This window comes from Anas platyrhynchos, chromosome 5 (genome assembly GCF_047663525.1).
Source record: "Anas platyrhynchos isolate ZD024472 breed Pekin duck chromosome 5, IASCAAS_PekinDuck_T2T, whole genome shotgun sequence".
NCBI lineage: Eukaryota > Metazoa > Chordata > Aves > Anseriformes > Anatidae > Anas > Anas platyrhynchos.
The window spans coordinates 7350444-7376503 of record NC_092591.1 but is presented as its reverse complement, the minus strand read 5'-3'; the positions used below and the strand labels follow the sequence as shown (position 1 = coordinate 7376503).

Genomic DNA, 26060 nt, shown 5'->3' with positions numbered 1-26060 from the left:
TCCTTGTGCCCTGATACAGAAACAACTCTGTCCTCGTAATTCATCACTTTCCTCGTCTACTTGCTCGTCTACCTTTTGTATGCTCAGGGATATAGAAGGGGGGGCTCAGGAATCCCCGAGGAAGGACAAACTGAAACCCGTGTCTTTGGGAGTGCTTACCTGGTTTAGAAAAGTCTTGTATTGGAGGGGTTTTTGAGAGAACTGAAAGAATCAGGGAAAAAGATGGAGAAGGAAGGAGAATGTTGCCTGTTAAGTAGGATAGTCTAAGGAGGATGCACACCTGGCAGGTGTGCATACAGGACTCTCTGTATGTACATTCATTATGAGCACAGGCTGGTAAGTGCCGTATTAGGGTTGAAAGTCATGCGACTTGACAACAGGAGATCTACACGGACAGGGAAGGCTCCTGTAACGCTGCTTTAACAGTAGTGAAATACTCCCTCTTGTGGCAAGACGAAATAAATCCAAGCAGAAAACCCATATGGCCAATCTTTTTCTGTACTCTCTGGTTTGCCATATTTATTCTTCAGTTAGCCAGTTTTGTGTTTTCCCCTTGTGTCCGGTGAATATTCCTCACTGGTATGTACAACGTGTGCTTTCCTACATCTTCCTTTTGCTTCATCCTTTTATTTATGCAGTACCTGAATCTCTTTTGTTTATCTTGCAAGTTCCAAAACTTCACCTTAACTTACAGTCTGTTTTCATCAGTACCTGGATTGTTTTAAACTCTTGCCTTTAAAGTGCCCTTTCGTATTAGGTTGCCAACATCCTGAAAACATGCCTTACAGACTAACTTTAGAATATTTACAGGAGTAAAAGGCTGGAAAATTAAAATAGGATGCTGAAGAGTATACTACTTCTATTTCCTAAATAGATTAATTTGTCTGAACTACTATGTAGGGGTCATGTATAAACAGGATTAGGAGATAACATGCTGCTTTTCCCAGCTGTTTGATTAACCAGCTTAGAGATGGGTCAAATGCAGAGGCAGAGTGCAAAGAAGGCACACCACCACCTTCAAAGTGCAGAAGAGGCCCTGCAGCATGTTTACAGTTTATCAGATTTGCTGCATAATAAGCTGTACACTCCATTCAGCAGTATAATTAACTCAGGAAACCATTCCAGTTGTCTCTGCTTTGTGAGGCTCGTGCCATCAGCAAAGCAGCCTCAGCAAAGTACCTCTAAATGAGATTAAGCAAAGTGAGGCAACCATGAAGTAAAACCTAGGCTAAGCGACAAGGAAATAGTATTTGTTGCTTGCATTTAGTACGAAGTTCTGTGCTTGGCACGAAGTGTCCGGGCACATAATGTGTGAATTGAGACCTAATGCAGATATCATTAATGTTTTCCCTGTGCAAACGAAAATAACTACGTGTTGTATGAAAACACTCATAAATGCATGTTGATGGCATTTCCCACTCCTCCAAAATGCTGCTTCTCTTAGCTAGCAGGCCTGTTGATCACCAGCAGAATGGGGAATAAAGTGGTGAGCTCATGTGGAACCTGGTGGAGAGAAATGATGGCAGATGAGGATGATCATTGGGAAGGAAGGATGGGATGATCGCTGGGAGGAAGTGTGGAGAGCTGGAGAAGGGGAATCCAAGGTTGTAAAGCGATGGGTTCCTTTGACCTATACCATTTATAAAGAACTTTGTCATGCATAAGTAAAAAAAACACTGCTTATGCAATAGAAGACATGTAGAGTAGGCATAGACACAGTCCTGAAATCTAGCACCTGTTTGAAAAACAGATCTCATTATTCTTTCTTTCACCTTTCAGGTATCTTGCAATATCTTCAGAACTCTCCCACCTAGTGACAGCAATGAATTTGATCCAGAAGAAGATGAGCCCACCTTGGAGGCATCGTGGCCACATTTACAGGTTTTTGATCATTTATCTCAAAAGAAACGCTTATAATTACTTAATGTATCTAATCATTTTCAGCAGGTTTTTTTTAACCTGTGAGTCAGAACTAGTCTCCGAGATATTATAACAAAATTCTATTTCTGCTCTTCTAATGTTGCTCTTGGCTTTCAACACAGCACCTACAACAACAGGAGAGTACTTTGTAAATTTGCCCCATGTTAGAACTTCATTTAAAACTTGTGTTGACAGTGTCTCTTACATTCTTGTTTTCCTTTGCTGATTTAAAAATTAATTTGTTTTCCAAACTGCTCTGATGCACAGGTATTTTTCAGCAACATCAGCAAAGGCATTGTGGGGATGCTGCTGCAGCAGTTCTGCTTTACTCAGGATAGTTAACTTTCGTAAAGAAAAGCATGCAGGCGTTGACTGCAGATCAGAAAAACAAATGAGAATCTACGTCCCTATCTGTCTCCCTTCCTCTCTGTGGGTTGAAGTTTGCTTTCAGGTGGTCATAGCAGGATGCGTGCTCACTGCTGTCTGTCATCACTTCCTCTGTTTCTCAAGTGTCAGTGGAAGGTATTTTGAACAAAAACATGAACTAATTTTGGAGAAAGACATCATAATTGATGGTAGTGCAGTAGTTTCTTTATAGACAATACAGGTGCAGATCCTGTCTGTGTTATCCAGGACTGTGACTTATGCCACAAGTAAATTTAGAAGAAGTTTGCCTGAGTAGCAGTTTGTGAAGTCTAGGAGTTTCTGTGAGCAAAGACATATGATTGATCTCAGCTTGAAACAAGTGTTTTATTTGACAGTTACATGCAAGTATTTGCCTATGAGCAATTTGTTTCACTCTTTCGTTCTCAGATTTAGAATCCATCGGAACGTAGGTTTTTACCCCTTATTTATAATAAACTTCACAAAATAGAAATCTTAAAATCTTCAAGGAAGCTACGGACAGCTCTGCCTGCCTGGAAACAGTACAGGCAGATGCATCTGTTATCCTGTGTTCATTGACACTGGTACTGTAGTTTTAAAAGTCACTGTTTAAAAGGAAAGGATGGAAAAGGAAATATCAGACAGAGAGGTATATTTGAATTCACATTTTGTTTTGATATTTAAGCATGACACTCAAGTTTATGCCACTGTCCATGCAAGTTTAGGATGCTGAATAATTTCCTGATAAAGAATACTGTCCTGGTTTCAGTTAGCACAGAATTAATTTTCTTCCTAGTAGCTGGTGGAATGCTGTGTTTTGGCTTAGGATGAGAAGAGTGCTGATAACACCCCGATGCTTTAATTGTTGCAGAGCAGTGCTTATACTAAGCCAAGGACATCTCAGCCTTTTGCTCTGTCCTGCCAACGGGCAGGCTGGGGGTGCAGTAAGAGCTGGGAGGGGACAGACCCCGGACAGGTGACCCAAACTAGCCAAAGGGGTATTCCATACCATCTGACGTCATGCTAAACAATATATAGGGGTGGCTAGCTGGGGGGGAAGGGGCCGGACTGCTCGGGGTTAGGCTGGACCACTCGCTGACCGATGCCCAGCCACTTTCCCGGAGGCTAGGACTCCATACAGCAGCCTTCCATCTCCGATGCTTCCCCACAATACGACAGGACCCATCAGTGAACAGGGCATATTTCTTTTCATTCTCTGGCAACTGGTTGTACAGTGGGGAAGCATCGGAGATGGAAGGCTGCTGTATGGAGTCCTACGCGACGAGTTGCAGAAGCTGCTGAGGGAGAAGGTGAATCGAGTCAGTTTGCAGAAGTGAAAGCCATACCAGGGGGGAAGGGGCCGGACTGCTCGGGGTTAGGCTGGGCATCGGTCAGCGAGTGGTGAGCAATTGCATTGTGCATCACTTGTTTGTACATACTATTATTACTTTCCTATTATCATCATTGTATTATTATTGTTATTATTTTTATTATTATTTTGTTATTATTATTTTCCTGTCTTATTAAACTGTCTTTATCTCAACTCACGGGCTTCACTTTCCATTTCTCTCCCCCGTCCCGGAGAGGGAGGGGGGAGGGTGAGCGAACGGCTGCGTGGTGTTTAGCTGCCGGCCGGGTTAAACCACAACAAATACTAAGTAGCAATCCCCCAAAACTGAAAAGGTGCAGTAAAGAGAATTGCTAGCTGGTAGCTCATCTCATCGATGACAGGTCAGAGTTGTTGTCCTATGAGGCCACTGGAGTGCCTTTCACTTCCTTTTTGCCTGTTTTTATACTCTTTTTCGATATTGAATAAAAGTGAGTAGTTTGGGCAGAGATGGAATTGCATGAAAGCAGGCAGGTTTTCTCCATCCCTCTGGCTAATCGTTACAGTAAGTTAGGAAATCCTGATTAAATTCTGTTTTGTATTTTTTTCCATGTTTCAAGTTGCCATAGAACGCTACTCTAAGCAGTTTCTAAATTAAATCAAATATTTCCAACTGTTTCACCAGCTCTTTCAGAATCATAAATTTCTGTATTTGGTATGACTTCAGCAGTTCAGAGACAGTTTAAATGTGCTTTCCAGTTACCCTGGTAAGCTTTAGGAGATGATAACAAGCATTACAAGATGACAGTGTGTTCTTGGTGATGAAGTGTCTCTGACTGGAGTTTTAAGCAAAACTAACTTACAAAGCTTATGTATTTAATTTTAACATTAAGGTAGCAATTTGATAATAGAGAATGATATTTTTCATTTTTAATCCTTCAGCTTTGTGGAAAAATAAGTATTTTATTTTGTATGGAAAGAATTTACTGAAACATTTAAAAATACAAGGAGTAATGAAGTCATAAACTAAAACATTTTTTTCCCTTTTGCAGCTTGTATATGAGTTTTTCATACGATTTTTGGAAAGCCAAGAATTTCAGCCCAGCATTGCCAAAAAGTACATAGATCAGAAATTTGTATTGCAGGTAAGCTGATCTGTTTTCTTTAAGGCTTCGTTTTGCTTTTGAAAAAAATTGCTCTGAAAAGATGCTGTTTGGAATTTGAAAGTGAAACTCTATCTGCATCAGAAAATTATAAACAAGTGCTTACAATGCAAGTTGTCAAACTGTAGAGATAGAGGAAGTATGTGTGTTTATATGCAAGTCTCTGTCGCTGTAGATATACACCATACTTGGACAGGCTCCAGTTTTAATATGTTAATCAAAATATTTGACTAGCTGGAAGTGAGAGTGAGCTGAAAGGATAGCTGTTGAGAAATGAAAGCCTTTCTGTCAAGTCATCTAAAAATGCTGCCATCTAGAGAGACTACTTTAACCCCAGTTTTAATGTCTTAATATTGTTAAAATATTTCTGTTGGAAGGGGAAGCTATTTTTCTCTACTGGAGAGCTGGCAACAAGGGCAGAAGTTCGTTAACAAGCCTGTTCCCCAAGTAGCATTGGAAACAGTGATGCTATAGTGCTTGGGGAGGAAGTAAATCAAAAGGCCATATAAAGTTCAAGCTCTATTAGAAGCGTAGAAGTAGCATCAGTAATAAACAACATGGAACAAAGAATGGGAAGCTTTATCTTTGAAATTTGCTTGCCATTATGCCTGAGTGGAGGAGAGCCTCAGTCAGTGAGCTGGTAGCCAGATAGCTGGCACATTTCATCCTCCTCCTCCTGTTTCACGTGGAACTATAGCAGGTAGACTTCTTTGCTGGGGAAGTTTCTCCCAGACATCAACAGAGGTCAGAACAGAGATAGCTGAAGAAAGGTGTTTTCTGGGATAAGCCAGAAAACTTCACAGATAGGTATCCTTTGCCTTTTTGTCTTCAGCTTTCAACAATACATCTGTCTTGTGTTTTCTGTTCCCACGGTGAATTAGTGGTTCCCATTTAGAACCACTAAATCAGATGGAACTTTGTGTTTAAGGCAGTCTGCAGCTTGCTTTTGAAATCATGGAAATTCATAAAGATTCCTACTTAGCTGGAAAAGGGAGTTGCCTTGGGGATTGAGACTTGAATAAAAGCCAAACTAGATACGGCAGGAGAGACTCAGCGTTTCTGAATGCCTTTCTCTCACCTCTTCTTCATGGAGCTTTTACTTTTCTCTGTGATGCTCAGGCAATAAAAGCAGTGATTTTGCTGCCCTTGTGCATTACTCGTATAAAAAATACCTGATAAACTTAGCAAAGAAAGCAGTTTCTATTCTTAAATTCAAAGAAGGGACTTCAGTTCCCTTAATACCTCAAGACCTTCTTCACTCTAGAAGAACATTAGAATATGCATGTTTTTATTTTATCCATCTCCTAAATATAAGAGTGTTTTTATGTGGATCAAACCTCTGTGGTGGAGCTTCCTTTTTTGTTCATCCAAATATTGATTTGAACAAGAGGTTGCAACAATCCTGTCATCCAGTGCCTGATGGAGATGTCAGAATGTGACTGGGGGGAAGTCATTCTTGGCAGGTTTTTCCAGGCTAATTTTATTTTGTTCAGGTAGAGCAGGATTGACTTAGAAGGAATGTTTGTGTTCGTCTTCCAAATCTAGAGAATAAACATTTCCAGGTGCTCCTGTTACATGCTGCTGAGTTTGTTTGTGACTGATGGTATCCTACTCACTTAAACCTTTTCAAGGCATTTTTATGGTTTGATGATTTTGATGATTTTATGATTTATGCCCTTTTATGATTTGGCACAGGAGGTGCCAAACGCTTCTAAATAGGTCTATGACAAAGATTTTGAAGATCTTATTAGTCTTCAATAAATCTGCTAAATGACAGAATGTATCTCCTGAAAGGGGAAGTGTGATATTTTGAAACCTACGTATCTGAAATGGATGATACAACAATTGGAGCTTAAAAGAATTCTAAGAATTTGAAGCTCTTGCCATATGGTTAGGCGATGCATTTTTTTTATATAGTGCTTCACATCGTGTGTCAACTAAAAATTCATATTTTTCTATCAAAAGTTCTGCTGAGCCTTACATACATGTGCAAATAGATATATTTCTGTGTCTATAAGCGTTTCCGTGTGGTCTATAGGAACTTGAGTGTGCTTGCACTTCTTCTTGCCGTATTTTTTTTGTATGCCCAGAGTTAGGAACCTGTGATTACAAATGACTTATATTGGAAACCAATTTGAGCCTTAAGAACTTAAAGCATGTTGGGTGTTTCATGACACCAACAGTACAACTGTGACAATCTTCCTAATCAGCTTTCTCTTTAACTTATTTTTTTAAATTTGATGGACTTCTTTGAAATGGGAATTTTTCAAGTTTTTTTCTTGCTTGCTTGTTTTTTGCTTTATTTTTGGTTGTTATTTGTTTTATTTAAATATAGATTTGTTGCTGGCTTTCAGCTGTGTGTTTTGCTAAAATGTTGTGCACTAACAGTGTAACTGTTCATTTCTAAAGACCGCTGGTACACAGCCTGAAATGGTTGGCAGTGGTTGCTAAGAGACTTGCTGTTGAAATACCTCCACAAGTATCTGTGTTGCTGTAGGTTGCTATTTTGGAAATTTTATTTCCCTTTTCTGTGTATGTTTAGTGTCAGAGTAGTCATGCAAATTATGGAAGTCTTACAGCTTATCCATAAAAATAAGTCTTTATTGTTGAAAACTGATAACAAATTGGACAAATCAAAATAATCTTTTTTTTTTTTTTTTTTTTTTAAAATAAAAAATAAATGAGAGACCGAGTCTGACTTCAGTAATGTTTCTGCAGAGGACCTGTATTACAGAACTGGAAATATAAATATTTTGCTCCTAAAAACAATCCAATAAGAAAATTAAAAACATAAGTGCTTCCAGCTGTTTGCTATCTTTGGGTGAAATTTGCTATTTGGGGAAGGATGAGGTGACTATTTATTTATTTAACTGCAGAACTGATTTAAGGAATGAATGTGTTTATAACCTCGAGTGGGCAGCTGACAAACCTTGTAATTTCCTCATGAAATTCCCACCACAGCTCCTTACTGCAAGGAAAAGTGGGATACTCTGACACAATGAAAAAGAACACACACATCAGTTCTAAACCTGACTATTAGAAAGCAAAATCCCAGAAAGCTTAAGACTCTTTAATCATCTTTTTCTGTTTTTTTTTTCCTCCTTAACCTCCTCAAAATGGAGTAGCAGTTTAACAGAGATAAGGTAGCATATATAGACTTACATATCAACTTATAATAGGTGTTTATAATTTATCTGATTGTAAAACCAAGATAATTTTGTTTTCTACCATTCCTGTAATGATTTTCTGACAGCATCTTAAACATTTGTAAGGTCTCTTTGGCATATTTAATTTCTCTTGCAAGATAGGTACTAGTTCACAGTTACTTTATTTTTCATGTAAGAGAGATAATGGTTCCTTTTGATTACTAGCTTAGTTTTCATTATTTTCTGTGTATTTTTTTTTTTACTTTGTTTACCTTTAAATTCATTCCAGCTGTCTGCCAAAATAACGAATGTTGTGGTGTCAGAAAAGATGGAGAAGGGGTGAGGTGAAACTCAGATATTTGTCATAGATGATTCAAGGGGAATAGAACAAAGATGTGTAGCTGACATTGCTGCTGCTTCTTCTGTACCTTAATTCTAAAAGGCAACTCAGGGTAGTGGTGTTCCAGAATATGTTTTGTAAAGTAAAACACAGAGGATGGTATTCTCTTTTGACTGAGTACCATGTAACTGTTTTGCTGTTTTAAAATCTGATTTAACAGTTTCTTAGTAAAGTTTTTTGTACGTTTTTGCTTTGTTTAAACTGAAGATAACATTTGTTCAACCTGGAGGATTAATTGTCCTTGATTCTTTGATTCATGTTGAGATTAGTGGAGATCCTGTGACAGCGGATCCAGTACTGGCACAGATGTCAACGTTGAGTCTTTCCACATTGTGCAGGCCATGTAATCACTAGGAAGACTTAAGAGCTCATAATATAAATTACAAGCAATTAGGAAAAATGTGACTTCGACACAAAATTGTGGGAGTAAACTATTAGAGCAAATGAGCAATGTCTTTCAGTTCTTCAGAGTGAGGGAGTAGGTAAATTGTCTTAATTTGTAGATGCGACAGAATCATAGTATTTATTTTGGGGGAGGAAGAAGGCAGCATTTTAGAGCCTGTTAATCAAAAGTGTCTGTTGTTGGAAGATTTCCAAATTTTTATGTCAGAAGTGAAGATCAATAAGCTGAGCTCCGTGATGTTGTACCTGGGTTGCAATAGATTTTTTAAAATTCTGTATTTCTACACCTTGGGTAATATAGATGTTATGTTCTTACTCATATAAGCTTGCATGAATTTAACTGTCATATAGAAGTCTGTGTCATACTTGTCAAATGTAAAGTCAATATTCAATTTTCGTTGTTCTGTTTCTTTTAAACACAGCTGTTGGAGCTATTTGACAGTGAAGACCCTCGAGAACGGGACTACCTAAAAACAGTCTTGCACAGAATTTATGGCAAGTTTCTGGGTCTTAGAGCATTTATCCGAAAACAGATTAATAATATTTTTCTACGGTAAGTTGTGGGAGAATATATTTTTCTCTTAGCAACATTGTAGGAAACTGATACATTACTGATGTTTAACTTTTTTTTTTTAAGATTTGTTTATGAAACTGAACACTTCAATGGCGTAGCTGAACTGTTGGAAATTTTAGGAAGGTAAGTGAGTCTTTATTGTCTATCGCTAACTTCCATTCTGAATGTGTCAGAATAGTGTCAGACTTAGAAGGAAGTATTGCTATAAGCCCCTATTCTGAAAACAAATGTGTGCATGTGGTCATCTTTAAGCTCATGTGCAAATCTATCACATTCTTGCCAAGAGTATTGAAATGGGTACAAGTTACAGCCAAAAAAGTGTTGGATGGATTTGTGTGTGTTACACTTCATTCTTGCGTGCTATAGTGGTTTTTTTTTGTTTTGTTTTTTTTTTTTTTTAAGTATGCTAACAGTGTGAATGTTTCAAATGTAATTCTGGTAAGTTAATTACCCAAGAACACCTTTTGTATATGAATTTACAGAACAACAAAGGCAAGTTCTTATCTGTTTGGCAACAGGTTTGTGCAGCTGTTCATATCATTGTTCCTAAGTCAGAGCTGAATTACTACATAGATATACTGCACTGCTACTATAAAGGAGGAGAAAATCTAGCACTTGTTAAGACAGCATGATCCTGCTGTCTGTAAACAGGTGCTGACTGCTAAATTATTTGAATGTAGAAAGATCTTGTTCAGACCTTCAGAATATTTTCTATGATAACACTAACAAATATTTCTCTTCTAATTTCTAGTATTATCAATGGTTTTGCTTTACCTCTTAAGGCAGAGCATAAACAGTTCCTGGTGAAGGTGCTGATTCCTTTACATACTGTCAGGAGTTTATCACTCTTCCATGCACAGGTAGAATTTATAAAAATATTTTCTGATCAGTTAGAATGATAATTTTTTTGTTTGTTTGTTTGTTTTTGCTACTTTGGAAATTGAATTGACTAGCACATAAAAAAGGTGGGGGAAAATCTTTGTAATGTGGGAAAATACAGCAGTTTTTTATTCTTTTGCTATGGTTTTTATGATAAATATCTTCTATTCTGATTAGGTAATTAAAAATGTAACCTACATGTATAATTTTGTATAAATAAAAATGTAACCTACATGTATGGTTAGTAGCTTAACTCTTCAGTTTTCCTCTCTGCAATTTTCCCATTCTCACAAGGTTGCCTTTCTCATTCTATCATCCTCTTTCATTGTCCCAAGAGGATATCCAGGTTTCTTTAGTCTTGTCCTGTCTAGACTCTTGATCGCTCTGGCAACTTTCTGAATACTAATCCCCTCACTTTTGCATAACCTTAAACGTTTTCACTCACAGACCTCTTAATACCGCGTTTATGCTTTCATATGTCCTTTTATACATTCAGTTTTCATTATGATATTTTTCTTCTGTTATGTGATACCTGTTGCCTTTCTGTCTGATTTTCAGATAGTGCAGTCTTTGTTCTGTGTTTCAAGCAGCACTTGCTGACTATGTTACAGGTTTTAGCTGTGCTAGCAGGTCTTGTGAGTTTTCATGATTTTGCCAATACACAAGAAGTGTAAAATGTTATTTCAGAGAGTAACAATCATCTAAACTTTTGTTATCTTCCTGTTTTTAGAATTCTGAGCTGCTCTGATTTTTAATTGTGTATGGTACTTTGTCACCTTAAGGTTTTTGTAATGCGTTACCTGTTGTTCCTGTGAACTGGACTTTGAATGGATTTACATAGTGCAAACTGCATCTCAGTGTAAAATTGGATACATTTTTAGAAAGCTGTATAGCATCTTGCCTTGAGCCTCTTTTTTTTGTTGTTGTGGCTTCTTACAATATTTTTGTGATATCTTTATAGAAATACTCTAACTTCATTTTCTGAAATCTTTTTCTCTTCACAGCTGGCATATTGCATAGTACAGTTTCTGGAGAAAGACCCCTCGCTCACAGAACCAGTAAATATTTTTCATACTTTTTTTTCCTGTCATAAACAGCTTATTTTTTTTTTCATGAGGAATTTTAAAAAATATATCTAATTTATTTTTCTTCTAATTCAGGTCATCAGAGGCTTAATGAAATTCTGGCCAAAAACGTGCAGTCAGAAAGAGGTAAATGATATGCTAGTATTAACAACAACAACAACAAAGTTAGTTTGCTCTATGGTATCATATGCAGGGAATTTTTACGTTTCTCCAGGTAGATTACACATGCTGTGTTGGATGTTGCCCTTAGTTCTTGTAGAAGATTTTCTATGCTTGAGTTCTGCTTTTTTGTTTGTTTGTTTTGTATCATTTTCTGGACAGTTTTGACTATGAAGCGAAAAGTTTCTGATGGCCATTTCTACTCACAAAATAAGCCCTTGTTTTTACACAGAGAATACAATTTCTTTTTGTTTTAGAAAGGGGAAAATAAATATATAGAGGATAGATTGGAAAAAATGTTTGATTTAGAATGTTTCTATATGAGGATAGTTTTTTCCCAGGATGTATAAAGAATGTTTTATTTTCTGGGTATACCCACTGAACATGTCAAGAGGCAGTTAGTACTTAGCATTTTTGTTACAAATTCTTATTGCAAATCTGAATATCACTGAGATTTTATGACACAGCAAAACTATTATTTTGAATATTGCTTTGAAAAAGGAGTTAAAATTATATGACCTCTTTAACAGAGTTAAAGACTTGGCCATTCAAAGTCTTTGTACGAGACTAGGATTTTTAGCATGGGTATCCTGGTGCAATTCTGAAGTTTGCTTTAAAGGACTACCAATAGAGCATTTGCGCATACTTCTTTCTTTAAGAGACTAGATCCAGAAGCTGTCAAAGATAGAACTGATTGTGGTTTTTGACCAAGGGTCTTGTTGAACTAGTGGGAGCTTCTATTTTTTCCTGAAGCGATGGGATTTGAGGGTATGCAGCATTTTATTGATCAAGATAATTCACAGTTGTTGAATTCAGTGCTTCATTCCTTGTCTGCAGGTCATGTTCCTAGGAGAGCTGGAGGAAATCTTGGATGTAATTGAACCGTCACAATTCGTCAAAATCCAGGAACCCTTGTTTAAACAAATTGCCAAGTGTGTCTCTAGTCCTCATTTTCAGGTCAGTTTGTATAGGAATGTATAGTCTCAATTTCAAACACAAAACCCCCTCAAATGTAAATACTATTTTACGTTATGTGGTTTAAAATACTTGTCTTCTGGATTTCTATGGAAAAGTATGTTGCAGTAGATGTTTAGTTCTGAGTTCCATTATAACATTTTAAATATATTTGGGATTACAGCACAGAACCTAAACCACATAAGAGTTTAAATTCTATCCAGGCAGACTTTGAGCCCTTATAGGTATAGGTACTCACTTTGGACTGATAGGCCCAGTAAGATCTATTTGCTTCCTTTTTTAATGTGTCTCTTGTTCTACTACCTCCATCCTTCTCTAAAGAGATGTCTGGTTAGAGGTGATTAATCCCATCAACTATTTTCTTTCTTGCATGATGGTAAGAAGGGGGATGAATAGGAATTAAGTTCAATCATATGTGAAGATGAGACAGGATTCATGTCTTGTATCATCTCTGTATTAAGTTACGTGACCTATCCTGGCACAAAGGCAGATGGGACTGCTGTAGGCTCTTCCTTGGGCTACATCTGTTTTAAGCACTATGTAGATCAGTGTTTTCCCTCCTAGTTTCCATCTCCCTGCCAAGGTGATTCTGTCATTAGTCTTCCCCACATTTAAGACCTCATCTCACGTATTCCCTGCCTCCTTCCTCTCGTATCCTGGTGCTATTACTTCCAACTGGGAAGTCATAGGATTGAGAGAAAGGGGAGATGGTAAGTCCTTCCACTTGCCCTTCTCTTCCATAGCTGCGGTATAGTTGCATTATCTGCTCTTGTCTTCAGTGAGTCACAATGTATTGTTCAGGGGAAAGAGAAAATGGATGCTGTGGGATCTGAATTACAGTACAAAGATACCATTAATGCAGGTTATACTATTGATTAAAATAGAGTTTTATTTCCCAAATTAATGATTTCTGTTAATTCATCGTAATGAAATTTCTATGACTTGGTTTTGCTTCAGATTATTACAAAAATGTATCTGAATTCCCATTAATATTTTATTCCTTTGACTCAAAGGTGGCTGAAAGAGCACTGTATTATTGGAATAACGAATACATCATGAGTTTGATAGAGGAGAATTCAAACGTTATACTTCCCATCATGTTTTCCAGCCTTTATAGGATTTCTAAAGAGCACTGGAATCCGTAAGTTTTTGCAATTAAATTTTAAATTACTTCTTGTCAAACTGCTGATCAACTTAAGGAAGTGTCTGCTGAAGAATGACAGAACAGGAAAGATCCAGATTCAAAACTGACATGAGCAGGTGCAGCTCTGTTCATGCCAATATAAATTAGACCATGCTTAAGCTTGGCTCAAAATGTTATTAATTATCTGGTATGTAAACAAAAATCAGTACCTTATGGGATAAAAATAAACCTTTTCATAAATTGGAAGGAAGAAAAATTAGATGTTGCATTGTTATTGAAGAAAAAATGTTGATCATCAAGCATTTCTCGTAAACAGATTGTTACAAGCTAGTTAACGTGTTAAGTGTGTTCCTAAATTATCTGGAATAATATCACTTGGCATTAATAAGGCTTTGTGGCTGTACTGCGGATGGTACTGATCCCCCTGGTAGACTTCTGGTACAAGCATTTTTCTAAACATTTATGCAGCATATATAAACCAGTATGTTCTTAGGTTGTTTTTTTTTTTTTCAAAATGCATTTAAATACAGCTGTTCTCTATTATGCACAATCATAGAGCAGTAGCTTCCTATTGATATCCTCTTAATTTGGCTTTTTGATTTTTAAACTTGATGACCTAGTAGAAAATGTTGTCATAAAAAACAGTGTTACAGTTGGATGTCACACATACTCTACTCTGGTTGAAATGTGTTTCTAAGCCAGAGTGGTGACTGTTTAGTAAACCCAGTGTGCTGTGGTCAGGTCCCAGCTGATTTGGTAAGGCCTTACTCTAAAGTATTTGTAAAACATGTCATCTTTAAAAAGGTAAAATGTCACCTTTTAAAAAAGGCGGCTGAGGGGAGGGAGACCTTACTGTTCTTTACAGTTACCTTAAAGGAGATTGTATCAAGGTGGGAATTGGGCTCTACTCCCAAGCACCAAGTGATAAGATGGGCAGAAATGGCCTTAAGTTGTGCCAAGGGGTGTTTAGTTTTGATATTAGGAGAAATGCCTTTACTGAAAGGGTTGTGCGGTGTTGGAGCAGCCTGCCCAGGGAAGTGGTTGAGTCACCATCCCTGGAGGTCTTCAGGAAACATACAGATAACAGAACACACACACAAAAAAAAAAAAAAAAAAAAAGACACTTTCTATGGCATTAATACTGCGTTGCCAGTCACAAACCAGCCTGCCCAACCTTGTGTGCTATGTACTGGGTTGCTTCTGGTAATAAGAATACGCCAGCATCCCAGATCTCGGAGTTTTGTACCCACAGGAATGTTGTACCTTTGACATTCAAACTCTGGGTTAAGATACATGTAAAATAAAGAAGGTATTTAAGGTATCTTTCTAAGAACATTCTTAAATGCAGGCAACAAGAATGAAAGTTTATTGAAAGAAGCGAATAAGATGGGGATGGGGAGCTGGCGCATTTTCTGTATAGGTTATCTTTAAATGTTCCTAGCACCTGTAGTGTTCATTTACTTTACTGGATGAAGAGTTGTTTCATAAGCAAATCTGTGTCTGTATATGATAACTGTAGTATTGGGTGAGGAACTTGGATTTCTTGATAGATAGTCCATTCAAATTCTTTGAATATTTTCAGATTTTTTTCTCTTTTCCTTTTTCATTTTTTTAGTTGTTTATCTTCAACTCTGCCAGAAAAGAATTTGGAACTCTGGATGATCAGACTATTGGCAGACCCATATTACTTTCGAAATTGTTGTATTTTAGGTTAGTTACCTAGTCAGATGGCGTAAAAGAGTAAACTGATTTTAACTTTCTTGAACCTTTGTGGGACAAGAATGCCTTTGAAACCTTTTTGAAATTACTAGGATTATACATCACTCCTTATATGAGCAAGGCACACTTGTCACATTTTATGCAGTTAAGCAACCAGAAATAAAATAAGTGATATATTGGCTTTTGTGTAAGGTCAGGAACAGCAAAAAGCAAAGAAAGCAGAGGTTTATATAGATGCTCTATACTGCTTTGCATAGGTACTGCAATATCTCATCCATAAGATTTTTTTTTTAGATTTATTTTTTTGATATACAAAAGTGAAAATGAATATGAAATGTAGTGGTACAAGGAAATCACTCCTGAAATGAAGCCTTGTATTTTGCAGAGATGCACTGAATATTCAGCTTCCTAGAAAAAAAAAAAGTTAAGGAAATATGAATCATTCGCTTTTTGTGTTTAAATTCTGTTACTTCTGCAAGCATCGATGATTTTAATCTCTGGAGTTGCATTCAGAATTGCTCCACATCAAGAGCTATTACATCTTTAATGTGATAGCTTTCTGTTGTTACCTTTTACCATAGCGTTTTGGTTTATGCCATGTAAGTAGTCAGTAGAGACATGAGAGCTGATTCTCACCTTCAAATGTGTTAATCAAGAGTAGTTCCATAGAAATCAAAGAATTAGCATACTTTCAAGAGCAGAAATGATGGTAAGAGAAATTCTTTTCTTTCATGTTTGATTTCACCTGAAACTAAAACTCCTTTTTTTCTTTGTTAATGTTTCACAGGGCTATTGTGGCTTTAGTCTACAATGTGTTGAAGGCTTTTATGGAGATGAACAGCACCATGTTTGACGAGCTGACAGCCACTTACAAGTCAGATCGTCAGCGGTAACTTTTTAAAGCTTTTTTTGTCAGCTGTGCATAAGGCCTGCTGTTTAGTTTATTCCTTACACTCAGCTGCAGTTGCATTATCTCACACATAATTGACACAGTGCCTTGTTTTTTTCCTCTGTATTCTCTTGAGCCTTCTGTTTGTGAGTTGTAAGATAATGTCATGTAAATGTTGTTCTTTACTCTTTATAAAATACAGTACCTGTTGCTTAGCTTGGGAGTCCATACAGAATTCCTTTTGACTCCATACTGCAAGAGAGTTAGATATATAAAGCTATTTTCTGTATTTTCTGTCTAAACATTAGGAAGCAGGTCTTTAGTGTGCTCTTGACAGAACACTGTTCCAGATCTCTCAGAGAGGTTGTGGAGTCTGCCTTCTTGGAGATCTTCAAAAGCCATTTGGCATGGTCCTGGGCAACCTCCTCTGGGTTTTCCTAAGAAAGGGGTTATACCCAATTAACCATTAACCATGGTTAACCATTCTGTGAAGCTCTTCAGCAATAAAAGAAAACAAGTGTTTAAAGATAATGATTCACTTAATGATGTAAAAAACAAACAAACAAAAATACTTACACAGTTTGGAAAAAAGCATAAGGGAAATCCCAAAGATTTGATTCTTCCAAAACACTGCACATAGGCTAGATATCTTAAAGCAAAGAGGCATTTCTCAATTCTTTTGGCTCTTATTCGGAAGTCTTGCTGTAGCTGAATCTTTGAGTATGCAGGATCCATTAGGTGCACCACTCATACAGTCATTAGTTATGATATTATGATATGGTATTTTTATTTTGCCTATTTTCCTGTGCTCCTTAATTTTCATTTTGCAATTACAGTGCAGATTCTTTTCTCAAGAATTTTAGCTTATACAGAATAGCAGGCGTCTCCCCCCTCACCCCCCCCCCCCCAAAAAAAAAAAAATTAAAAAAAAATCATGAACTCTGAACAGTCTGCAACTTTGTCATATGTTTGGTGTGACTTGGAGTTCCCACAAGCAAAGCGAAGGGTACTGTACGTACTGTATGTCATCAGAAATTGCTATGTTGGTACAGTCTTTCAAGCCTCTTGGATGCCGTTTGTTTTGCATTGTGTGGCTGGATTCACACCGTCCTTTTGTTCTGCTTAATTACTGTAAAATACAAAGTTTTATACATGTAAAATCTACAATTGACACATTAATACAGCATTTTACTTTGAGAGACTTAAAGCTGTATTTTAGCTAAGATGCAATGAATTCTGGATAGCTGATGATAAATAAGGCTCAATCTGCTAGATTGATCACTATGTGGTTTTCTTGCAGAAAAGGCTGAGGGTCTGGTAATTGAATCCAGTCTTTTACGGAGGAACCTCAGTGTCTTAAATCAATGGCAGTTCACTTTGTACCTTCAGATGAGGCACTTGCCTCTTAGCATGATCAGACACCGGTGTAATATGTCCTGTGTCTGGATAACTAATTGTCATTATAAAACTTTTAAATACCTTCTAGTATAAACTGTGATAATTACATTAGTTTTTACAGGAAAACTTAATTATTTTAACAGAACAGTCTTTTCTTTTTTTTTTTGCTAAACTAAACAAGGAGAAATATGTTCAGTGTTAATGACTGTGATAGGTTAGATAGGTAAGTTGAATGAGGTTATTGTTACCTAAGGGTTTTACTAAGTAAGCCTATATTTCAAAATGATTGGATGATAAATGTCTGGTAAGTAGCCTAAAAATGTCAGGCTATTTATTTTTTCTCAGTTTTAAGTGCGTTTTAGTGACAGTGGGCTCTATTCTTTTTTTTTAATCTGTTAAGAGACTTACCTAAGAGTTGCTTTTATTTTTTGTATGCATAAAATACTATTAGAAGTTACAATTTAAAATAAATGGGCTAGACGTTGGCATTGTGGCTGAATTAAGATGTGTATGAATAATATTTCTAATCTACTGAAATATTTTCAAGAATACTGTAACACAACAGGCATGGAATCTGTATCTCTATAACTATTAGATTATTACTTCAGATGAACCTGGAGGGTGATATAACAGAAATTCAATGCATTTTGCACCTTGCAGTATCAGGGAGATTTATTCAAAGTAAGCTACAGCAGATACAGGAAGTTTAGAGAACAAATAATGCAGGTTAAGCAAATATTAGTTTAGCTGTTTAATTTTATCAAATCAGCTATTTAAAGCCTGTTGTTAAAGCAAATGCTACATAGAATTTTTTTATGGGGAAAAAAAAAAAACAAAGCACTGACCAGAAGACGTATCTTAGGTCTGAACTTTCCCTTGGGTGATGATGCCTAAGGTGGATAAAAGTATTATATGTAATAACAGTGATTCTAAAAGAATAAAGGAACACTTATTCTAGAAAGTGGCTGTTATTTTTAAAATTAAAAATAGCTCCCTTAAATAAACATGAAAATTATTCAATGAAAATTAGTACTGAAAATATTATTTTTTACTAATCATGATATATTTGACCCATAATAAAAGTCCACTGCATTTTTTCTTCTGTATTACAAGGTAGCGTCTATGAACACTGTTACTGTGTTCAGTGTATGGACGTACTGCTTTTTTTTAGTGATACTTAAATAGGTAACAACATGAAAAAATAAAAGTAATTTACAAAAATTAAGTATATGTTAGAATTGCAAATGTGTTGAACAAAATTAGCGTTGCTAATTAATGTCAACTGTACATTTTTTATATAAGTTCTCTACAGTCTTCTCTCCTGCTAACTTTTTGTTTTATTTCATCTGTCAGTGAGAAGAAGAAAGAGAAAGAACGTGAAGAACTGTGGAAAAAACTGGAGGATTTGGAATTAAAGAGAGGTCTTAGACGTGATGGAATAATTCCAACTTAACAAAAAAACAAAACAGCATTATTAACCTGTGGAGTCACACATTTATGTAGTAGAAGATGGAGCAACAGTTTTCTGTATTGTGCAACTTTACAGTAGATTTCACATTTGTTTCATTATTACAACAGCACTGTATATACCTGTCTCTAAGTAAAGGAAAAAAATAAGGACTTTAATCCAAAGTTTGGACAGCAGATGGACTTCTCAGAACTTTGCAAACATAATCATTGTTTTAACCCTTCTTTAAAACCAGTCTTCAAAGATCTGTTGATGAAAATTGCAATGTCAAATTCCATTGTCAGGACCTGTTCCTTATTTATCGTTAGCAGAGAGTATAATACAACTTTCAAATGTGAACAATCTTAAAATTTAGCTTGTCTTTCTGCTAAACTGTTAAGTGTATTTATAGTAAAAGAGAAAAAAAGACTGTCATTTCCTTATGAGTTTGTGTAACATCCTCCTTCTCTGGATAACTTTACTGTAATTTGACTTTTTTTTTTTTTTTTTCCTTTTGCACATCTTCATAAGTTGAATGTCCATTCAGATCAGGGCCATGAAAAAACATGGGTCCTGAATAAAAGTTTTGTTTACTGGTGTGAGCATTTTTTAGTACCAGGCTGTCTCTGGTGCTTCTTTAATTTGAACATTAGGAATAAAAAAACTAGTAGGTGATAAACATAGTAGAAAAGGGAGCTTTGGATTCACGCACCTATTTATTGCAAATCCAAATTAGTGTCCACAATCCTTTAAAAATGGGCAGTGGTAACACCCTAGATTTCAGTACCTAACCAGTATTAGTGTTATGGAATTGGACACACATACCAGACCTGTTTTAGAAATACTAATTGCTAAATTATTACAGTATGTTTTTATTGGACCATTTTGAAAGAATAAAGACAAACACTAAACAGTGCAAGCATGAAATTGATCTCCAGTGGTCATGGATCTGATTGGAAAATGAGTTGAGATAGCAGTTTGGACTGTTTGGAGTTGTTGCCTTACTTTTTAATATGTATTTATAAAGTGTTCCAGCAAAAGAGGATGTAGCCTCTAAGAAACATACTATAGTGTTTTTGTGGTTTTAGTACTATTACTCATCACAATACCAGCCCTATGATCTTAGCTGGAAAGGATTCTGGATAATATACTTCTGCATTCTCATCTGGATGCTCATTCCTAACTACTGTATTTGTTACCAAAAGTGGTTCTACAAATGCTACTGAAAAAAATTCTGGAAATCCTAATGTTCTGAGTATTAATAATAAAGTTTAAAATGCTTTTATATCAAAGGTGCATTGTGACCAAATTGTTTAAAACAAAAGAAAAAAAAAACAAAACAAAGAAGAGGGCTGTATTATAAGTATGCATTATTGGCTATCTGCTTTGTATTTGAAAGTGGAATCTTACATCTTTGGTAGGTAAAATGCTGATAAGACTTATGTACAGTATATATTTAGCTAATGCAGTTGCATTATTATATACCGAAAGGTATGTGTTTTGGGATTTTTCTCCAGGATGCTTTTGAACTGTTATAGACATATGACAACAGTGAATTGATAATCCTAAACCATCAATCCAGCAGTATTTACCGTATAAAACTGAATTGGTGTTCATGAGTCTTTGTGATAGTTGCAAACATGAATTTATGACCTGTTGCCATTGATAGAAGTACAGTATAAATACAAGCTTGTATATTTTCCTTCCTACCATTTAAACGTGCAGTAGGATTTGAAGTTTTCTTGTTTCCAGGCACAGAAAAGAGGAAAAAAAAAAAAAAAGAATTCCCTCCTAGACTACTGACTGTTTCAGGATTATCAGGTCACAGTGTACTCCTGGGTCTGCGCACACAAATGTTGTAAGCTCAACAATTTTGTAAAAAGTTGGCACTGTTAATTCTGGAAAGAAAAGGTGGAACTACTCATATGCAACACCAAACACAACATGGTTTAATGGGATTAATGAGCTTCTTTAAAGAACACTGACTGGGACGCAATGTAAATTAGGCAGTTATTGTCATAGTTGAAACATTTTATTTTAAAGTGCTGAAGCAAAGGTGCAAGCTGAAATACTGAAGATTAAATAAATTTATAACAAATCATGTCCCTTAGCCCATTGATTTTGACAGTCTTTTATTTCTGTTATAAAAAGAAATATTGACTAGTGTGATTTCTGTGTGAGATGATCACGCTTTGCAAGAGGGTGGACTTTAAACTCATGCTTAAAGACTGTGTTCAATTGTGGAAAAATTGAGATGTAACAGAGGAAAAAAAAATGTTTTCCACCTGGTGGAGTAAAACAGAACAATGTGAAATTAGAAAAAGCACCTTGTCCTGTACTTAGAGTTTAGGTGAGTGTTGTTTGTTCATAACTTTTTGGTTTTGACATGACATTTTGGTATTGATCATACAAAACTGATGAGAACCTGATGGGTTGCAATATTTTGTTACCTCTGATGTTACCTCTGATGTGGGGATAGTGGGGAGTATCTAAAGTTTATAGATGATTTATCACTTCCGAGAAGGAATGTTTTCTTTAAGCTGAACGAGACGATGTGATATTAGTCACTTGACTCTAAAAGGCTGGCACGACGCTAGGTTGCACTGTGCGATGTATGCGAAGAAGCACTTGCCACAATGATCTGACTGTACCCCCGGGATCCGCTGTTTGCCGCAACCCAAATGCGATATTCTGCCGCTGCACAGAGCTCCCCTGGGGATCGATGGGAGCTGTAGGCAAAGAAGAAGGCAGCATATGGGCCCAAGTGTGATCAGTGCATCTATTTAATTGTGCTTTTCATTTGCTTCTTGAGTTCCAGAAACTACCTTTATTTGTGTAAATGTTTTTATGAACTGCTCGGAGGGCAGTTGCTGGGTGATCGCTCATGTCCTGTGCCATATTGGTTTCAGGAGCAAGGATTGAATACTGTCTGGTAAAAGGAAAGAGCTGCATTTTCAATACTAGGGCATTGCATCAGGTCATGGGGATGTAACAGCTGTAAAAGTGAAGTTCCTCTCAGATACTTTAAATTGAGCACATATTGCTTTCTTCATCTTGCAAGTCTCCCTTATTGTTTTCCTTTCATTGCTTTTGAGTGGTTTTTGTCTCTCTTCCAAAGGTTGGAATGCTTTAAATAAAAGTGTTCTACTGCCATTGGAGCGTTCACTAGTAAATTTAATCTTGGTTTTCTTAGCACAAATGAAAGGATTTAATTTATTTTTTATCTCCTCCTATATATGGAAAAATCAAGGCTGTCGGAGCCAAGAATTGCTTGAGCAAGAAATGCAGCAGCTGTACTTATATTTTACATGTGTAAGTACAGCCTCAGGCTCTTACTCTATGGAAAGGAAAATAAATTAGAGCTTTAAAAACCTTTTTATTGTTTTGTGAGGAAGGAGAAAGAACTGAACAGATTCTTCCTCCCCCGAATAAAACCAAAAGGATTTGGTTTGGGTTCTCTCTTGGAAAACAAAGATGGCCTTTTCTCTTAATTGTGTAACTATCACTGCTAGCGGTGGCCCTAAAGCAAGATAAAGGTGACAGTGCAAGATTGAAGAACGTTTTTATTTACATGTGACCTTTTTTTTTATTTTTACTTTGGCTCACCTGCTTCCCTTAGCAGCTAAGTTGTGAGACACAAATTAGTTTTTCTAGTTGGTATCTGCAGCAGATTTTGTATTGCCCAGTTTTTCATTTAAGGTTTATGAAACAGTATCTTGAAACAGGATGGAACTAATTTTCATTGAAACCTTTTATCCAAGTGTTGCTTCCCATCCACAAAAGTGTACACTTTTTATCATGACCTCTCTGAATACAAGTTTTTGTTATTTGGATCACTTACTGTAAATATGTTGTATTCATAACCTCATGTAAAGATGAGGAGTTTTCAAATATAAATAGTACCGATACATTTCTTGTTGTTGTCCTATTTTTGATTGTAGTATAGCGAATGACCTGTCATGCTTTTTGTTTAAAGGTTAGCATTAGATTCATAGATCTTAATATTTTAGCATTTCATTGTTTAAGCAGGAGAGGGCAGCAAAAGTTCATTTTTCCCCATAGGAATGCTCTGGTCCATTACTGTTTTTAAATTTAGATGCATTAAACTATCTGTGGGTAGGGGGGAAAAATGAAACATTTTTTATATTATATTAAAAGGTGCATATGAAAATATATAGACTGGTCCAACCAGACTGTGAAAATGTCTTCTACTTGCATCAAAGTAATAATAAAAGAAAAATATCTTCCACCTCTGGATAAAAGTACAAGCAGTTCTTAAGCTCTTGGGTTCAATTGTCATTCTTTGGAAATAGTTTACTTTCTTAAAAATGGTATCAAAGAAACTCAAACTCAATGGTGCTCCCAGCTATAAATGTGTAATCTTCCTCTTCTGCACATGCTCAAGAGGCTCTGTACTGTGGGTGCATCTAAATAAAGAAGCAATGAAGTGTTTTTCAGGTGCTTGGCTTTTTTTTCCACCTCCTCCCGCCTAAACATCATCTACCTTTTCAACAGTGAGCTACCAGCTAGCCATTCCTATGCATTAAATGTAAGGACACTAGTCTAAGAAAAAACACTCAGTGAGGTGGTACTTTATGTTTCTGCCAGAATTACCAGCATAAACTTCCAATTTCATTAGGTTTATGTTTTTTTTTTTTTTTTTTTTTTTTTAAGGTCATTTCATGATGATGAGCATCCTCTTACTGCATGCTTGTGAGGAAGGTAAAAGCAGTGCCTAAAGGAAGACAGGCATTAGATCTACACAGTGTTTTGATAAACCCTTTGAGCTGTAACACAGCAGGTGAACAAGACTTACTCTTTGTAGCATCATTCTACTGTTTCAGTCCTTGTGCTGCTCTGCCTTGCATTTTAGAAGTGAGGAGAAGGGCTCAAGATGGTTACTTGCATGGGAAACAGCCTCTGGAGAGAAGGGCAGGTAGAGCCTGGGAAGGGGTAGTGCTGGTGAATGGCTTTAGCAGAAGCACGGCCACCGTGGATGCTGTGATAAAACTGGGGACTGTATGTATTAAACATCTACTGGTTATTTTAAAAGGTCAGCTTTCCTAGGTGAGTTATTCCAGTAGACTGATTTAAAGAAATTCTTTCCACTTTGACTTTTTTCCAAATTGAATTTTCAGCAGTTGGATTTTGCATGTCTTCGTTAGAAGAGCCTATTATTGGAAATCTCTTAAATACTTGTAAGACCGTATTCAGATCGCTTATCATCTTTCTGTCTCTTTACTTTCTTATTGCAAGGCAAGTCTTTTCCAAGAAGTTCAAAAAATAAAATTCGAACCTGCAGTAATTTGGCCTTCAGGGTAGGATTTGTCTTGAGTACTTGCAAGTTAGAAAGCAACCCTTAAAGGACTGGCATTAATAACTTAAAGCAGTTTCATACTTCTTGTAATGATAATTGCTTTGCTAATTTCTTGCTTTGTCTTTCCTTCTCAGGAGTGTTCTGGTTTCCTCCTGTAATAGCAGAGCTCCTAGTTTATCTTGCATTAAGTTTGGACCCAGATCACAAGTCTGTGGCCTACGAAAGTGGTTTTGCATGCAGGTAAAGGCCCAAGTCTCTATTCAATTATCGCTTTAACGTGCAGTGAAGCAATAGTCTGGATATTAAACTACAAACTGATACGTGCTCTTGCAGTATGAATTCAGAACGATTTGGTTTTGAAGATTAAATGCTGAAACCAAAGTGAATATCTGGAATTTGTTAGTAAGTACCTTGAAAGGAAGCATACTAACCCGAAGTGAGTAATGACTTCAGGCTTCTCTGGAAGCTCCCCATCACATGAAAAATGATATACCAAAGCTTTATACTTTTTTTCCTGGGTGTTTCTTTTATTATTATCGTTATTATTCATTTTGTCTACTCAACACTTTTCTTCCCTCAAACCACTGAAGGTTCGAGATGCTGGAGATCACTCAAAAAGAATGGAAATCTTGTGGTATATTTAAAAAGAAAAAACACATACTTTGTATTACTGGACAGTGGTGCATGCCTTTGATAAACACTTGACAATGTCTGGGAACTTGTTCTGCATTATCCCTGAAAAAACAGCACAGGGAAGGGAATGCAGTCAAAATATTCTACGTGGCTTCTGAACCTTGGTTTTGAGCTTATTTTGACACCAGCAGAGACAAGTTTTTGATGTACGAAGGCTGCACTTCACCGACCGAGCTAGCAGCAACCCAAGAGGCAGTATTTGCAGAGCATCTGGCTAGCGGAGTGGTGCTCTGAGGATATATATGCCAACCTGCCCGCCAGAGCACAAGGAAGCTCGAGTGTAATTGGCCTGACAGTAAGGAAGGAAAGACACAGTATTTGTACGAATGTCTGTGTAGGCTTCTAGCAACAAAGGCAGAGGTTACATGCCAGACTTTGCTTGGATTGAGCAGGCTCTGGTCAATTTTGTAATTCTGAATCTTCACCTCCTGAAGAAGCAGACATGGGTTAGCTGGGTGACCCTACTGGTCAAACAGCCCGGCTCAATTTTGGATATCTTTTTAATGTTTATTCCATAAAATGTACTGAGTTGGACTACAGATTATGCTTATCTGTTGTCCCTAAGATAATGTGATGACTCCCATGCATTTTCTAGAGATTGCTTTGGCTCTGCAGATAATGTGCAATGAGTGGAAAATAGCTGTACACATAAATGTCTTACATCAGAATGTGCATCTGTGTTCTACAGCCTTCGTTTTAGGCATCTTGGGGGCAGTAGACTGGTCTGCTGTTGATACATCTCAAGGTAAACTGAAATTTGGCAAAATACCCTCGATTTCTGCAGTGAGGAAATGTGGAATTCAGACAGTGGTAATTAATTTATTAGCCCACAGACTATTTCACAAACACAAAGGGGTATTATCGCTATTTGCTGTGCATGACACTCATCAGACAGTAATTGTTGATTTGCTTAGTGATTATTTCAAGCGTCAGTTCTGCCCATACTAGAATTACCCCAAGGAATACAAAGGAGAGAAGGTTTCCCGCTGCACCATGGTGCATCTCGCCGCCCCCGCTCATGCCATCCTCTCGAGCGATG

At 36.7% G+C, this 26060-nt stretch overlaps 1 protein-coding gene across 7 annotated transcripts in view; it reads left to right on the top strand.

The window, feature by feature from the left end:
• The window catches only part of PPP2R5E (protein phosphatase 2 regulatory subunit B'epsilon), an 80548-nt gene extending 57085 nt beyond the window's left edge, over positions 1-23463 (top strand). For 6 of the 7 annotated variants that reach the window (XM_072038188.1, XM_027458716.3, XM_027458715.3 and 3 more), the window contains 11 exons: positions 1780-1881; positions 4684-4776; positions 9165-9295; positions 9380-9439; positions 10068-10176; positions 11200-11253; positions 11356-11406; positions 12277-12396; positions 13428-13555; positions 16065-16166; positions 18918-23463. In XM_072038188.1, the coding sequence (XP_071894289.1) occupies positions 1780-1881; positions 4684-4776; positions 9165-9295; positions 9380-9439; positions 10068-10176; positions 11200-11253; positions 11356-11406; positions 12277-12396; positions 13428-13555; positions 16065-16166; positions 18918-19017 (1050 nt within the window). In that variant the 3' untranslated portion in view covers positions 19018-23463. The remainder of the gene's footprint in view (positions 1-1779; positions 1882-4683; positions 4777-9164; positions 9296-9379; positions 9440-10067; positions 10177-11199; positions 11254-11355; positions 11407-12276; positions 12397-13427; positions 13556-16064; positions 16167-18917) is intronic. The other variant, XM_072038189.1, reaches the window with a different exon arrangement.
• The last annotated feature ends 2597 nt before the right edge of the window (positions 23464-26060 follow it).